This window comes from Drosophila busckii, chromosome 2L (assembly GCF_011750605.1).
Source record: "Drosophila busckii strain San Diego stock center, stock number 13000-0081.31 chromosome 2L, ASM1175060v1, whole genome shotgun sequence".
NCBI lineage: Eukaryota > Metazoa > Arthropoda > Insecta > Diptera > Drosophilidae > Drosophila > Drosophila busckii.
In genome coordinates, this window is record NC_046604.1 from 15,725,607 (window position 1) to 15,737,980 (window position 12,374).

A 12,374-nucleotide genomic window follows, 5' to 3' on the forward strand; every position below is an offset into this window, starting at 1 on the left:
TAAATAAATATAGTTGAATAAATTAGTTGGCGCGATCCCAACGCCAGACAGTGCTGTCGTCGCAGACACATATCAAAATGGAGCCATCCTTCGAGAAGGAAGTTTGTCGTATGGTGGTTGTGCACTTGGGATGCACCAGCTGGCTGCACTTGGTCAAATTGGGATCACAGTCGAGCTCCCAGACATAAGTGGTTCCCAGTTGATTGCCCAGCGCCAGAACCTTTTGCCAAGCATTAAAAGCAAAGCGCACAAACCAAATCTCACACATTTTATAATCAAAATGATGCAGCACTGTAGTAGAGTCCTGTGGCTTTATGTCCTGAGGCTGCGCAGACAACTTTCCAGGTTTCCAGCAGACAATAGAGTTCTCGCAAGACTTGGAGAACACAAAGTCACCAAACCACTGCACACAGTCCACATAGTTGCGATGTATATCACGCGTCGAAAAGTCGGGGAAATGCTCCTTGATGGTGGGAAAAGGCCCAGTCTGCTTGCTGGGATTAAAGCTACAGCTTAACTCAATGGCCTGCTGTATTTCCGGCTTACTGAGGCACCATAACTTCAAGGAATGGTCCATGCCGCTGGACATGATGCGTTCGCCGCGCAAATCAAAATCCAATGAAAGCACTTCATCGCGGTGACCCTCAACGCCGCCAAACATAGCAACACAGACATCTGTTTGTATATTCCACAAACGCAGCGAATGATCCTTGCTGCCGGAAAGCAATAACTGCGGTCGTAATGGATGAAACTTAAGCTCATTGATGGCATGTCCATGTCCAATATAGTTCTTGGCGCAGCGATGCTGGTTAATGTCAAAGATGCGAATAACGCCGCGATATCCAGCGGCGGCTAGCACAGGATCGCCAGTAACATCATCATAGGACCAGGCACAGGTATAAAAACTTTCATCTGTCTGCAAGCACACATGCACAATTTATTAATAAATAAATTAAAAGTTAAACACAGCTTACATCTGGATCCGCATACACCTGCAGCAGACGTATACCATGCTCATGCTCCTGCTCCTGATCCTGATCTTCCTCCTGGTCGCTCTGCTGACGCACGCACTCGTAGATAGAAACACGGTCTTTGCCTACAGTGGCAAACACTGCCTGATTGCGCTCTAGATATGGATTGAACTGCACGCCAAATATCTGATGATTGTGATCTTCACGCACATGATAGTTGTATTTATAGAGCGGCTGCACCATTTTGTGGCTCTTGGAGCGCCGGCCGCGTTTCAATTTGCGCGCAGTGGGCGATTTGCTGCGTGTTGTTGTTGTCGTTGTTGTGGCGCTAAAAACACTGACCGAGTCTAATGAAAGCGAATCATCCTCCAGGCCAGCTGGGGTATCTGCAGTTGGTGTGTTAACTTCAGCTGCAATTACGAGTTCTCCTATGCTCTCACTTGAGCTATTTTCCATCATATGTTTACTTAATTGATGAATATTTAATTTAATAAATTATAAACAAAGCAAACAAACAATTTGGTTTTTTCTTTTTGGCGTGGAGTATTGTAGCACACAGCTTTTGTATGTTTATGTTTTCAGCTTATAGGCAACAGCTGTTAGGCCAGCAAGTATCAGCTAGCATAAAAATATGCAAAGTGTGGCAACGCTACAAGTAGCTCAGCTGAAAACTAGTGCGAAATATGCACAACAAATAAGAAACGCAATAATTTAAACAAATTTAAAGATTATAATGTCTGTGCTGCGTTTTTTGGCAACGCGACAGGCGCTAACAGCGCTAAGCCGACCAGCGCTGCTAAATACGCGCTTAATGACAGCCTGGACAAGCAACAAGAACACAACAATAACAACATCACTCCTTGAAAATAATTGCACGCAATTGCAGCAGCAACGCGGCCATAAGCGTTTTGGTCATGAAAAGGAGATTACACCTAAGGTTACCAAGTACTTTCACATATTGATTTTGAGTTTGTTTTTTGTAAGCGTGCTTGACTGGGGCAAGTAAGTATAAGCATAGTATTAGTTATAAATAAATCTATATAAATTTGCAAAAACCGTCTATTTATAGAGTAAAGCGTTTGCTCATACCCAAAGTGGACGCCGATGCGGGTCAGCGTCCCAGTAATGCAGCAGGCGTTAATGGCGACAGTGAAACTGAGGACGAGGACGACGATGAAGCGAGACTTAATCTGCATGAGGGCAAGAAGGTTAAGGAAAAAGTTGGTTTCCGCGATCGCAAGGTAAATGCGCTGCAACTGTAAATATATTCGCTTTAGTGCTGTACATAAAGTATCTTTGAGTTTATTCTTCTGACTTTTTATTTCTTCTTATGTTGGAACTCTTACTTTTCTGTTGACATCACAAACACACACAAAACAAACAAATAAACAAACACATATATGTATATAAAGATCATTGAGTATGAGAATCGTATAAGGCAATTTTCTACGCCTGACAAAATATTCCGTTACTTTGCCACGGTGCGTCTACAGGATGCGACACAAACAATTGTATGCATGACTCCCGAGGACTTTCTACGCTCCATCTATCCAGGCATTAAGCAGCCCGACGGTAATACTCTCCTTTTCTTAAGACGCGCTCTTTGTAAATACTAACACACAGTCATTTAAGTACTTTAAGTTGGTTGCTCTTAATTTCTTCTGCTTGCCACACTCTTCACTGCTTTTAACTAAGCTCTAAAGCCTTTATTGTAATTGTTGTTTTCACCTCTAACATAACAAGATCATTGAGTATGAGAATCGCATACGGCAATTCTCGACGCCAGATAAAGTATTTCGCTACTTTGCCACCATACAAGTGCCGATTGCCGATGATCGCCATGAGGTATACATGACTCCAACTGATTTCTTGACCAGCATGACGCCGGGAATGAAACAACCAGATGGTAAAGCTTATAGCTGCATGAGCAAATTTATTATAATTAAATATCAAAAGCTTATTTATTTAATACCAGGTTTGGGTCTGGATCAGTATCGTCGCTATGATCCAAAGGTAAGTTGAAGAAATATTAAATTACCAACATTTGTTTTAATATCTTGTTGCTTTGCAGTCTGTGGGCGAGCAGCTGAATTTGCATTTGAAAGCGGACAGCATTTTCTACAAGCTTGGCTCCTATGGACTTATAACCTTCTCCGACTATATCTTTCTGCTCACAGTGCTCTCGAGTAAGTTAGTCACAAAGGCAACAAAATGCAGATACTAATGCTTTATGCGTCCAACAGTTTCTCGACGTCATTTTGAGATTGCTTTTCGCATGTTTGATCTGAATGGCGATGGTGATGTGGACTGTGAGGAGTTTGAAATGGTAGCGACGCTGGTGCGTCAACAGACCAGCATGGGTACGCGTCATCGTGATCATGCCAATACGGGCAATACCTTTAAGGTAATTCTTCGCTTATTGAACTTTAAGTACAGCTGTGGCAACGTCTGAGCCTTAACCTTAATGATGTGTTCTATATATTTATTGTCTTGTGTTTTTCTCTATGTCTATGTCTTTTTGGCTTTTAAACCTTTTGAGCGTTTAACGCGTGTAACTGTGTATATAAATAATACTTCACTTCCCCTTTTTTGACAACTAACAGTCCTTAAAGGTACTTTTGTTTATAAACAAATGCTTATACATAACTCGTATACTTTCCTCTACGCTCAAAAAACCACTCAACATGCACTTTCAACACTTCTAGTCATAAAGCACTGCACAAGCAAACACTAACTTATAATTTTTCTAAATTTATTATAGTAAGCTTAACTTAAATACATTTTATTTCCAAACAGGGCGTCAACTCCGCTTTGATTACCTACTTCTTTGGCCCCAACATGGATGAGAAGCTGACCATAGAAAAGTTTTTGGACTTTCAGGAGCAACTACAACGCGAAATACTTTCACTCGAATTTGAACGCAAGGATCCCAACGAGGATGGCAATATAACGGAGGCAGACTTTGCTGAACTCTTGCTAGCCTATGCGGGTTATCCGCTGAAGAAGAAGCAAAAGAAACTTAAGCGTGTTAAGCGTCGTTTTCGTGATCATGGCACTGGCATTTCCAAGCAGGATTATTTAGATTTCTTTCACTTTCTCAACAACATCAATGATGTGGATACAGCGCTAACGTTTTATCATATAGCCGGCGCTTCAATTGATCAGCAGACACTACAGCATTGTAGCCAAAACAGTAGCCATGGTCAATCTTTCCGATCATGTAGTTGATGTAGTGTTTACTATCTTTGATGAGAATAGTAAGTAATGTTAATTGCTTAAATTATATTTATTTAAACACATTTTAACTACAAACAGATGACAATCAACTCAGCAACAAGGAGTTTATTTCTGTTATGAAAAATCGTGTGCAGCGTGGACTGGAAAAACCAAAGGATACGGGTTTTCTGAAAATGATGCGTTCGGTGTTCAAATGTGCCAAGGAAACGAAGCCTGTGCTTTTAGATATCTAGTTAACTATTTGTTTGTTATGCTCTTTTTGTATGCTTAACCAAAGATTATAAACTTAATCTTTGGCTAAGCTTTGTTTGCTGTTTTTATAGTCAACTCAACTACGCTTGCTACTTATTTATTTATATTTAATATTAATGCTAAAGCAACGCTGCAAAAACGCAAAGATAAGCCAAAATGGTGTAGGGTTTTCATAACTTAATACGAATTTTAATTATAACAAATTTTATAATCAAATATTTTACTCTAAACTAGTATTTGTATTTTCTAAAATTAATAGAATTTTGTTTTTTGCTGCGCTGCTTTGGCAAATCTTTTAGCTCAATTAAAACTTTTAAGTCCAAAATTAAATTTCTTGTATATTTTCACAAATTGTTAGTCAATAACTCTCTGTGCACTTAATATATTTATTATATTTAATATGATAAAAACTAAATTAAGTTTTTCACTGGCATATTAAGTGTATAAGGCTAAGCCACATCTACATCCTGATCCTCATCATCTAAGTCATCTACGCTAATGCCATATAGCTGCAGATCGTGTTGCTTTAGATGCGCTGTATAAGCATCCAGCTGGGTAAAACGCATTTGGCACTCATAGCACTCCAGCCAATCCTCAACAGAGCTATCGCCATCCTCGCTATCGCAGCTGCGTTGACGCTGCCGCAGCTTGCCAGCTGTAGCTGCCGCATCCAAGCCATGTGTGGACTTGTGCTCCACATACTGCAAATAATCCTGATACTGCGCAGGACACTTAAGGCATTTATACCAGCGCTCACGCTTATGTGTAACCATATGCTTCTTCAGCGTGGAGTACTCGCGAAAGGGTTTGCGGCATTTGCTGCAGCTGTAGGGCTTCTCACCCGTATGTATCATATAGTGCCGCTTGAGATTGTGCCGCGTGCCAAAGGGACGCTGGCAGAGCGGACAAGGATAACAGCGTAGACTGCGTGAGCTTTTGCTCAGCCGCTGCTTGGGCGCTACATCGTTGCTTAGCGAGGAGCAGGAATTGCTGCTGCTGCAGCTTTGCGGCGCTGGCGAGCGTGCGGCGGCAATGGTAACAATAGGAGCTGGTGGTGGTGGTGGTGGCGCTGCTGCTGGCGTGCGTTTGGGTAAACATGGCACAAGTGTAACATGTAATGTAGCTGGAAAATGCTGTGTTGGCAGCTGCTGCTGCTGCTGCTCTGCTTGCTCTGCTGGCACTTGCTGCTCCTGCTCCATATCTTCGTCGGATTCTGAAGACTTTATCAGCAGCTCCTTGCCCTCGCACTCTGAGCAGCGTGTCGAGTCATGCTCCATGGGCGCTTGTGTGCCACAGATCATGCACAAGTACTGTGGATCGTTTAGATGACGTCGCCGATGCTTCTTCAAGTCGCTGAACTCACGAAAGCGACTGCCGCATAAGTCACAGGGAAAAGGGCGTTCGCCTGTAATTAAAAAATGGAATTACTTACAATTTGTTGTATATTTGTCCCTTTAGCAGTCTATAAATATAATTTTATGTAGTTGCTTTGAGTACTTTAACGATTAGGGCTTAACAATTACTATTGTCTATGATAAGCAATTGAAGCTATCAATGAGTTGAAGTGCCGCCATAGCGATAACACTTCAATATCACGAGATTCGCTAAAACTTGATAGACTAAATCACGAGTTAGATTTCTTTATAAGTGCGTCAAAATAAAATGCTAGACTGACAGAACTAAAAGTGCTGTGAAACAAAATGCACGTAGCTTTAACTATTGTTATTAGTTTAATATTGGGCATAGTTGCTGTTCAAGCAGCGCCGCCTGAAGTTCGCATTGTGGGTGGCAAGGATACAACAATTGAAAAATATCCCTATGTGGTGAGTTTTGAATGTGTGTTGAATTTTAGCTATAGAATTTAAGCACATATTTTAAAGAATTTTAATTTTAATAGTATAAGCACTAATTGAAAAATTCAATAATATTTTCTTTTAGGTTTCCATTAGAGGCAGCACCAATAAGCCCGGCTGCTCTGGCACCATTACCTCCCATCAATTTGTACTGACTGCTGGACACTGCACCTTTGGCGTGCTCGCCAGTCAGCTTAGCATACAATATGGTTCCGCCTTTGTAAGTCCAACTGGACCCAATATTGTTGGCGTAAAGCGCATCATAAGACATGAGCTCTATAATAAGGATGAAGTACACAACGACATAGCATTGCTACAAGTGCAGAAACCTTTTGTATTTGATTATGTTTGGCTGGCGCCAGTGCGATTGCCGCCAATGAACTTTTATACGCCGCAGGATGAGCAGGGAGCACCGGGCACCATTGTGGGCTGGGGCATGAACTCGGTGAGTTTTGAGCTGCAGCGTTAAATGACAAATGAAACTAATTACTGTTGACGCCTTAGACCTTTGGCACTCTGCAGACTTGGCTGCAGGAAGTGGATCTCATGATAATGCCCGACAAGGCTTGTCTAACCAAGCAGTGGCCCATCTACAAGCCCAGTCCGATTTATAATATTTGCGCCTGGGAGCAGGGCAAGGGACAGTGCAATGCCGATTCGGGTGGTCCTTTGTTTTATGATGGCATGCAGGTGGGCATTATATCCTGGAGCTACAAGCCCTGCACTATGACACCTTATCCAGGTGTTTATACACGCGTTGCCAGCTATGTGGATTGGATTTTACATAAGCAAATGTTGTACGATTAAACTAAGTTAAGCTTAAAACTAAATAGTATTTAGTAAATACAAATAAAGTATTATATATTTAAAAATTAAACTTTTGTTTTTAAGCATACGGCTTTGCTTACCTGTGTGTATCATCATATGTCGTCGCAGATTGTAATTGGACTGCACCTTCTTGCCGCACTCCTGGCACTGATGGAACTGACGCCCACGTCGTTTTGTATACCAGCGTGCGTCACGCTTTGTATATTGTCTGGTCAGCTGCTTGGATATTGCTGCTCGCTGCGGCGCAGCTGACTTTGCCACGCCCACGCTCTGCTGCTGCTGCTCCTTCTCCTCCTCATCATCGTCGTTGTCGTCGTCGTCATCATCTGATTGCAAAACAATTATTTGCGTTGCCGCTTGCAATTCACAGCTGACCGCAGCAATTGAAGCTGGCGGCGGCTGCTCTGCCGCAGCGCTGTCACTGTCGCTGTCGCTAATCAAAATCTCAGCCACAATACGCTGTGGCGCCGACGCAGTTTCTTCCTCTTCATCCAACAGTTCTATAATTTGTTGCTGCTGCTGTTGTTGCTGCTGCTGCTGTTGGCGTCGCAGCGCTTCCTGCTGCTGCTGCTGCTCGCCTATTTGTAGCAGCAGCTGCTTTATTTTGGCATCATCAATGGATACGAAATTCTCCTCAGGCTCATGGTATTCATAGCTTATATTATCGCTGGCTGTTGGCATTAATTGACAATTGGCATCACAACAATTAGCAGCGGCAGCGCAGCAACTGATGCAGTCGCGACAGCAGTCGGCGCAGCTCTCCATGTGCTGCCAACAAAGAGAAATTCCAATGGGTGAAAACAAAGAGAGTGGGCTGCCAGCTTAAGCGCCTATATACATGCTATAGAAAGCTAATTGCTACGCACAATTTAAATAAATTAAATATCCTTTTAGCACAAATTGCAAAAACAACAAACTAGTCGAACGGCAAGAGCAACGCGCTAGGCTTGTTTATTTATTTTGTTTGCCGTGGCCGTTTCAACTGTTTGGTTGGACGAGCAAAAGAAACTGGATTCACGTTTTGCTGGCCCGGGCTTGGCAACCTCTCGACAAACGCCAAAATCAAAAGTCGAGTCGAGTCGAGTCTGAATCAGCGAAGCGCGTCAGCGCGTCGGCAAAGCGCCAAAGCGAACAACAACAACAAAGCAAAACGATGAACTTCGTATAAAGCAGCGCTCCAGGCTTTTTACAAAAAAAAAGATAAATACATACCGATCTCTTTACTCTGTTACGCTCTCTCTCTCTCCCTCTCTCTTTCGCTTTGCGCACCCAACTAAGCAGCCATTGCGTGTGCGTTTTTGTTAACTTGATTTTTCTTCAGGCACAAGCTGCAAAAAAAAAAACGAAAAAACAAAGAAAATGCGCAACAACAATTGCACACAAAGCCAGCGAAAAAAAAAAAAAGAAAAGAAATTAAAAGAGCAAAAGAAGCGCAAAACAACTCAACTCACGATTTTCAAGATTACTTGAATGCGCCAGGCAAAGGGGAGCTTGCTCCCCGCTCCCTCTCTCTCTTCCTCTCTTTCGGTCGCGCTCTCTTGCTTACACGATTCGCGTCGTATCGCGGCCCCAACAACACTAAACTGCTTCCGAGCAGCTTTAGCTCCGTGCGCCAACAACAATTATTACTTGTTACTCTTTTTTTTCCTTTTCGACAACAGTCGAGTTTAATTGTTTGCCATGCTTTAATTTTTTTTTTAGCGTCAACAGTGTTGAGCAACGTGCTCTCTTCCTCTTAAGGGGGGGACAGTGCGCCCTTTGACAATTGCTCATTTGTATTCATTTGGCGTGGGTGGGTTTGCTTACTCTTAGAATTGATTGCATGATCGTCAACAGCAAAAGTAACAACATTGATTGCCCTTCCTTCTCTCGTGGTCTCTCTCTCGCTCTCCTCTCCCTCTGGTTCTATTGTTGCCTTCGTGACTTGTCGAGTTGCCTATGAAACTTGTTTTAGATCCAATGTACATACGCCCACTCGGACTGCCTGCATCTTGGCTTGTAACAACAATTTGTTTGCCTGCTGTGTGTGGGGAGCAATGCTCGGAGGCTCTGTTCGAACTTTTTTTTGTTAGTACAGTGATAGTTCAGATAGTACTATTAATTCTTAGTTAAAGTGCAAGCTTTATAGTTAAGATAGTTATAAGTCCAAGAAGCAAAACGAGTTGTCTGTGCTGTAGATTGATTAATTTTTTTAACTCTACATAATATTCCTATAGTATAATTCATAAAGTATTATAAAAGTCGTGTTTACTCTAATATTAAGCTTTAATTATTTAGCAGTTATAGTTATAGTTTTCCCTCTATAATTCAATTAATAAGAAACTCTCAGTAATAAAAACACTTGATTCTAATCTATTAAAAAAATTATTTATATTTTGCATTATTTTTTTCATACTAGATTAACATTTTTGAAGCTAAATATTTAATCCACATACGATGCTTAGAATCAGTATCGTAAGGCGTTCTTTTTTTAATATGCATGTTTTTTTTTTTAGAATTTAATAGATATACACAGATATCCAGAAGACGCAACACGAGCTGGAAAGCGTGAGACGCACAAAAGATTTGTTTTTATATATATGTATGTACTATATAAGAAACATATTTGGCAAAATTGGATTGGTACTATATCTACTAAGCGAGCTAACAAACTAAGTGTAGCTTAAATAGTTACATGAAAAAAATAGATGGGATTTTGCGCTTACAGAAAGGTTTTCACACAGGAATCCTTGAAGAAGCGTTGTGGAGAGTGATTGAGGTGGGGGGGCAAAACAATGTTGTGATATGGTTTACAATAGACTAAACTTAACTATGTACAAATGGTTGGACAAAATTAAAGCTGGGTGATGCCTTTAACTTACATTTTAATTAGTTATTCAAAAGCAAACAAAAGAAGAACTATATAAAGATATATAGCATATATAAAATAAATTGTTAGTAAGTAGTGCTTAAAGCTTTTGCAGCACATCCTGTTTGCTTGGCGGCTTGCTCGCCTCATGGTTAACAATAAACTTCTTGGCACCCGAGAGTCCTTGCTTGTTGATGTAGAAGCTCTTTTGGGAGGCAGGGGAAGTGCTAGTGACGCCATCGTCTACAGCTAGACGGTGTAGAAAGCTGGCGGCTGCTTTGGCGCCGCTATCGCAGGAGGAGGATTCAATGCTAATGGTCGAGCAGCCACCAATCGAGGAGGTTTCACTCTTGGCATCATCCATAAGCGTAGCATCATCGGCCATGTCATTGACCAGCAGCTGTGCAGCGCCCATGTTGGAGGAGCTGGCAGAGACGCTCGAGAGCAATGAGCTGGTGCGACTGCGACTGCAGCTGTGCTCTTGCTCCGCTATGGAAATGCCCTCATCCAAGCTTTGGCTCTGACTTAGCATAGCATCCAAGCCATTGGCAGGCAGCACATTGCTGGGCGATGCGGAGACAGGTGAGGGGCAGCCGCTGCTGCTGCTGTTGTTATTTGTGCAGAGCTTCGAGATAAACAGCTTGGGTGTAATGCGTCCATCATAGGTGCCCGAGTCGGGACTGGGGCACACCGAGCTGGGCGATTGACAAACAGGTGAAGAGCCGCGACTGCAAGCAAACAAAGATTAGCAAACTATATGAGTTAAATATGCAGCTGCTTACCTTTCGGTAAAGATTTTCTTGAGCGGCGGTGGTGAATAGACGCTCCAGTTGCTGGCACCAGGCGTTGTGGCATCGTCCAGCTCAAACTTGCGCTTAACCGGACCCAGCGAAGAGGGGCGCATCGCTATGGGCGACATGCTGCGCCGTGTGGCAAAGGTGCGTCGAGTGGGCGATGGCGAGTAAGGCAGGCGCATGCCGGCACGATTGCTGGTGGGACTGGGGCTGGAGCAGCTGTTTACATTGCCTGTGGGCAGCGCCAGCTGCAGCGGATTGCTCAACTCATCCGACTTGCAGCTCCAGTTCTCTGCCACGAGCGTCAGATCCTCCCAGCTCTGTGATATTTGCATCTCGCGATGCACCTCACGCTCATGGTTCACCTCGCGCGAGTTGAGATCGGCGCACTCCTCCTGACGCAGCTGTGAGACGCGTGGTGTGATGCAAAGTGTTGCATTGGCGGCGCCACCTGCATTGCTGCCACTTAGCTGTGGACTATAGCTGGCCGAGTAGCGTCGCGCACGCGGCATAAACGGATTGAACATGGGCGCTGGACTCACTTCACGCGAGTTGGGCTGTGAGCGTATGTGAATGCTCTTGCCAAAGTAGTCGACATTGCGACTAAGACGCTGTAGCTCCGGCTGAGCGGATAAGGATTGCTGCTGCTGCTTTGTGGGCGTCTGTTCATGTTGCTTGGCAGCGGCTGCGGCGGCGGCAGCTGCGCGTGTAGTCATTGGCGTTGCCTTGCCGGCGGGTGTGCGTATTATGGGCACGCTGAGGCAGCGCTTCAATGTCTTGCCACTTGGCGGTGGCTCCAGTGTATCCATGGGCATGGCTGCGGGTTCTTGTGGCTGCTCATCATTGCTGCCGCTGTTACTGCCACTGCTGCTGCTGTTGCTGCTGCTGCTGCTGCTACTGCTGCTGCTAGCGTTTGTCTCCATTGTATATAATAGCTAAAAATATAAACAAAAACAATTCAAGTGGCTGCCAATACAGGAGTTCGTTTGCTGCTTGCGCGCAGTCAGCGTCGCAGTCGACGTCGCTGTCATTCTAGTTTTTTTTTTCTTCTGTGCGTTTTGCTTGCGCAGCCCCCAAGCGAGACTAGCTGCTTTTTTGTCTATTATTTACACCGCATTTGCAGTCGCTACACACGCTCTGCTTGCACAATTTGTTTAAACAATTGCTGCTGTTTCTTTTGCTGCTATGTTTGCTGCGCTTGCAACTTAATAAATTGCTTCAATTTACTTACAAAGTTATGTCCTGTGATTGTAAATTTTTCGCAGCCAGTTGTTTTTTTTTTAGTTTTTTGCTTAGTGTTGGTAAACGTCAGCAGTTGCGCTCGCTAGACACGTTCAGACCTTTGCGCTCAATTGCAGCGTCAGCGTTCAATAAAACGCTATTGCATAAACAATTAACGCAAATTATTTATGCAATACATGCGCTAATGTTTAGTTCAATAGCTCAGCTTAGTTTGCACGCACTTTTCGAGGAGTTTTGTTGTATTTTAGTTAAAATTGTAGCACTCTTGTCATCGACATCGACTTTGCAGCTTGACGAATCGCTTGCTTGACCAACTGACAGTATTTTGAAGTTGCCCAACACTAATTGA

The 12,374-nt window shown here is 43.3% G+C and overlaps 5 protein-coding genes across 6 annotated transcripts; 2 read left to right on the plus strand and 3 right to left on the minus strand.

Moving 5' to 3' along the window:
- Nucleotides 1-17: 17 nt before the first annotated feature.
- Nucleotides 18-1,474, minus strand: LOC108601184 (polycomb protein esc). Its single transcript, XM_017989117.1, has 2 exons — nucleotides 975-1,474; nucleotides 18-916 (listed from the first exon to the last, which is right to left on the minus strand). The coding sequence occupies exons 1-2, from the start codon at nucleotides 1,428-1,430 to the stop codon at nucleotides 23-25; spliced, it is 1,350 nt and encodes a 449-aa protein (XP_017844606.1). The 5' UTR covers nucleotides 1,431-1,474; the 3' UTR covers nucleotides 18-22.
- Nucleotides 1,475-1,704: 230 nt separating this feature from the next.
- On the plus strand, nucleotides 1,705-4,663 carry LOC108597459 (calcium uptake protein 1 homolog, mitochondrial). Its single transcript, XM_017984050.2, is given in 9 exon segments — nucleotides 1,705-1,973; nucleotides 2,041-2,212; nucleotides 2,715-2,877; nucleotides 2,947-2,984; nucleotides 3,043-3,157; nucleotides 3,215-3,375; nucleotides 3,768-4,151; nucleotides 4,153-4,228; nucleotides 4,287-4,663. Coding segments are annotated over 9 exon segments (1,533 nt in total). The 3' UTR covers nucleotides 4,442-4,663.
- Nucleotides 4,664-4,863: 200 nt separating this feature from the next.
- LOC108596422 (zinc finger protein 629) lies at nucleotides 4,864-8,702 on the minus strand. 2 transcript variants are annotated; one of them, XM_017982146.1, is made up of 4 exons: nucleotides 8,593-8,702; nucleotides 8,354-8,469; nucleotides 7,222-7,909; nucleotides 4,864-5,865 (listed from the first exon to the last, which is right to left on the minus strand). In XM_017982146.1, the coding sequence occupies exons 3-4, from the start codon at nucleotides 7,904-7,906 to the stop codon at nucleotides 4,910-4,912; spliced, it is 1,641 nt and encodes a 546-aa protein (XP_017837635.1). In that variant the 5' UTR covers nucleotides 7,907-7,909; nucleotides 8,354-8,469; nucleotides 8,593-8,702; the 3' UTR covers nucleotides 4,864-4,909. The 2 variants fall into 2 exon arrangements, with proteins under 2 accessions (XP_017837635.1, XP_017837643.1); XM_017982154.1 differs by lacking the exons at nucleotides 7,222-7,909; nucleotides 8,354-8,469; nucleotides 8,593-8,702 and adding an exon at nucleotides 5,958-6,037 and having other exon boundaries at nucleotides 4,866-5,865.
- On the plus strand, nucleotides 6,152-7,143 carry LOC108596434 (chymotrypsin-1). The gene is made up of 3 exons (XM_017982167.2): nucleotides 6,152-6,283; nucleotides 6,399-6,758; nucleotides 6,818-7,143. The coding sequence occupies exons 1-3, from the start codon at nucleotides 6,161-6,163 to the stop codon at nucleotides 7,118-7,120; spliced, it is 786 nt and encodes a 261-aa protein (XP_017837656.1). The 5' UTR covers nucleotides 6,152-6,160; the 3' UTR covers nucleotides 7,121-7,143.
- Nucleotides 8,703-9,546: 844 nt separating the features above from the next.
- Nucleotides 9,547-12,302, minus strand: LOC108598072. The gene is made up of 3 exons (XM_017984689.2): nucleotides 12,015-12,302; nucleotides 10,772-11,718; nucleotides 9,547-10,717 (listed from the first exon to the last, which is right to left on the minus strand). The coding sequence occupies exons 2-3, from the start codon at nucleotides 11,704-11,706 to the stop codon at nucleotides 10,090-10,092; spliced, it is 1,563 nt and encodes a 520-aa protein (XP_017840178.2). The 5' UTR covers nucleotides 11,707-11,718; nucleotides 12,015-12,302; the 3' UTR covers nucleotides 9,547-10,089.
- Between the last annotated feature and the right edge of the window lie 72 nt (nucleotides 12,303-12,374).

Bases quoted from the DNA above. Each gene is read 5' to 3' on its own strand.
- LOC108601184 (XM_017989117.1), bottom strand. From the start codon at position 1,430: ATGATGGAAAATAGCTCAAGTGAGAGCATAGGAGAACTCGTAATTGCA. The intron at 917-974 runs GTAAGCTGTGTT...GTGTGCTTGCAG, and splicing joins AGGTGTATGCGGATCCAGAT to ACAGATGAAAGTTTTTATAC.
- LOC108596434 (XM_017982167.2), top strand. From the start codon at position 6,161: ATGCACGTAGCTTTAACTATTGTTATTAGTTTAATATTGGGCATAGTT. The intron at 6,284-6,398 runs GTGAGTTTTGAA...ATTTTCTTTTAG, and splicing joins TTGAAAAATATCCCTATGTG to GTTTCCATTAGAGGCAGCAC. The intron at 6,759-6,817 runs GTGAGTTTTGAG...TTGACGCCTTAG, and splicing joins TGGGCTGGGGCATGAACTCG to ACCTTTGGCACTCTGCAGAC.
- LOC108596422 (XM_017982146.1), bottom strand. From the start codon at position 7,906: ATGGAGAGCTGCGCCGACTGCTGTCGCGACTGCATCAGTTGCTGCGCT. The intron at 5,866-7,221 runs GTAAGCAAAGCC...TTTTAATTACAG, and splicing joins ACATATGATGATACACACAG to GCGAACGCCCTTTTCCCTGT.
- LOC108598072 (XM_017984689.2), bottom strand. From the start codon at position 11,706: ATGGAGACAAACGCTAGCAGCAGCAGTAGCAGCAGCAGCAGCAGCAAC. The intron at 10,718-10,771 runs GTAAGCAGCTGC...GTTTGCTTGCAG, and splicing joins AAGAAAATCTTTACCGAAAG to TCGCGGCTCTTCACCTGTTT.